General features: G+C 56.0%; 1 protein-coding gene across 1 annotated transcript in view; it reads right to left on the minus strand.

Moving 5' to 3' along the window:
* Positions 1-73: 73 nt before the first annotated feature.
* The window catches only part of EMH_0052090 (uncharacterized protein), a gene marked incomplete at both ends in the record, with an annotated part of 3,039 nt that continues 526 nt past the window's right edge, over positions 74-2,586 (minus strand). The window contains one exon of the mRNA XM_013496839.1: positions 74-2,578. Within this exon, the coding sequence (XP_013352293.1) occupies positions 74-2,578 (2,505 nt within the window). The remainder of the gene's footprint in view (positions 2,579-2,586) is intronic.

Consider the following 2,586-nt stretch of genomic DNA (forward strand, 5'->3'; position numbering starts at 1 on the left):
TATATATATATATATATATATAAACAAGTTTCTGTGTGCATGCATCCTGAGGTGTATATACACCCTGAGGTGCCTATACACCCCAACGCCCTTCCCCCTCACGAAGCAGCGTAGCTGCGGCGGCCCCACAACACAGCTCCCTCACGCCCAGCTCTCCTGCTGCTGCTGCTGCTGCTGCTGCTGCTGCTGCTGTTGCTGCTGCTGTTGCTGCTGCTGTTTCTGTTGCTGCTGCTGGCTGCCTGTTTCTGTCTGTTTCGTTTGAGCTGTTCCCTCTGTGTCTTTTTGCTGCTGGGCTTTCCTGCACTCTGCTTGCTGCTGCTGCTGCTGCTGCTGCTTCTGCTGCTGCTGCTGCTGCTGCTGCTGCTGCTGCTGCTGCTGCTCTCTCTCTCCTCGATTCACGCCGCAGCAAGTCCCCCCAAGAAAAACTGCTGGAGCGCCGAAACTCCTTTGAAGGCAACGAAGCAAACGCATCATACATAAAGCTGCTGCTGCTGCTGCTGCTGCTGCTGCTGCTGCTGCTGTTGATGCTGCTGTTGCTGCTGCTGTTGATGATGTTGCTGTTGCTGATGAGGCTGCATCTGCTGCTGCTGCTGCTGCTGTTGATGCTGCTGTTCCTGCTGTTGCCGTTGTTTCTAATGCTGCTGCTGCTTCTGCTGCTGCTGCTGCTGTTGACATTGCTGTTGTTGCTGCTGCTGCTGCTGCTGCTGCTGCTGTTGCTGCTGTTGCTGCCTTGGATGCATGCAGCAGCATCCTTCTCCTCAGCAGCAGCAAGCGGACTGCAGCAGCAAACTGAAGCAGCAGGTGCCATTCGTTGTTCTTCTGCTGCTTCATCCTTCTCTCCTGCTGCTGCTTCTGCTGCTGCTGCTGCTGCTGCAGCAGCAGCAGCAGCAAGCATTTCGTCTCCACTGCAGCTCCCTTCTGTGTCGCTGCTGTTTGCTGCTGGCTGCGGCGGTGCAGCAGCAAGCGTTGGGGTGTCTGTACACCTCATGCTGCTGCTGCTGCTGCTGCTGCCAGCAGCAGCAGCAGCTTCTGTCTCCTCAGCTACTGAAGAGAGAGAATCCAGCGGCATCAACTCTTCTTCTGCTGCTGCTGCTGCTGCTGCTGCTGCTGCTTCTGTTGCTGCTGCTGCTTCTGTTGCTGCTGCTGCTGTTGCTTCTGTTGCTGCTGCTGGTGCTTCTGTTGCTGCTGCTGTTGCTTCTGTTGCTGCTGCAGTTGCTTCTGTTGCTGCTGCTGTTGCTTCAGCTGCTGCTGCAGTTGCTTCTGTTGCTGCTGCTGTTGCTGCAGTTGCTGTTGCTGCTGCTGTTGCTGCTGCTGCTGTCATTGCAGTCTTTGGCGTTATTTTTTTCTTTCGTTTGTTTGCTGCTGTTTTGTCTGCTGCTGCTGCTGCTGCTGCTGCTGCTGCTGCTGCATGCATTTTCTCTTTCTTGTTTGTTGTTGCTGCTGCTGTTTTTGTTGTTTCTTCTTTTGCTGTTTGTTTTATTTTTTTTTGTTTTTTTATTGTTTGCTGCTCGCTGGGTCTGTCTGCGGCTCCCGTTTTCTGTTTGTCTCTTCCTCCTGCTGCTGCTGCTGCTCGTCCTGCTGCTGCTGCTGCTGCTGCTGGTGCTGCTGCTGCTGCTGCTGTCTTTGTGCTTTTTCCTTGCTGCTTCTCCTCCCCTTTGTTTGTTTTTGCTCGCAGCGGCAAGCGGCTGTCTTTTGGTGTTATCTGCTTCTTCTTTGCTGCTTTTGCTGCTGCTGCTGCTGCTGGTGTTGCTGCTGCTGCTGCTGCTGCAGCAGCAGCAGCAGGAGCGGCCTCACCCCCTGCTCCCGCATGCAACCCGCTGCCGCTGCTGCTGCTGCTGCTGCTGCTTTTTCCAATTTTCTTTGCTGCCTTGGGCTTCTCCCCGCCTTTCTTAGGCTTGCTGCTGCTGCTGCTGCTGCTACTGCTGCTGCTGCTGCTGCTGCTGCGTTCGCCAGCTGGAGGAGAGCTGCTGCTGCTGCTGCGTGCTGGAGCATCTTCTATAGCAAGCATAGTCATTTGTCTGGGTGCAGCAGCAGCAGCAGCAGCAGCAGAAACTGCTGCTGCTGCTGCTGTTGTTGCTGGCAGTGCTAGTGGTGGTGATGGCGGTGGTGATGCTGTTGCTGCTGCTGCTGCTGCTGGTGCTGCAGCAGCAGCAGCAGCAGATTCCATCGATTTGCTGCTTCTCCGCAGCAGCTGCAAGTCAGCAGAAGCAGCAGCAAGGGCTCCAATGCTGGTGACGAGGTAGCTGTGCTGCTGCATCGCTGCAGCAACAGCAGCAACAGCAGCAATGCTGCTGTTGCTGCTGCTGCTGCTGCTGCTGCTGCTGCTAGCCAGAGAGCTCACTACCGCCTCAAATAGATTCAGCAGCCGCCACTGCAGCCGCTCAGCAGCAGCAGCAGCAGAAGGCCCCACTGTAGTAGACAGCACCAACTGCTGCTGCTTCTGCTGCTGCTGCTGCTGCTCCTGCTGCTGCTGCTGCGGCACCTGCGGTGTATATACACCCCAGCGGAGACGCCGCCGCTGCGCAGCCAAAGCCCTCAGAGCCGACGACAGCTTTTCTTTCTTTACACACAAAGATGCCTGCAGTT

This window comes from Eimeria mitis, genomic scaffold, assembly GCF_000499745.2.
Source record: "Eimeria mitis Houghton genomic scaffold, Emh_scaff2324, whole genome shotgun sequence".
Taxonomy (NCBI): Eukaryota; Apicomplexa; class Conoidasida; order Eucoccidiorida; family Eimeriidae; genus Eimeria; species Eimeria mitis.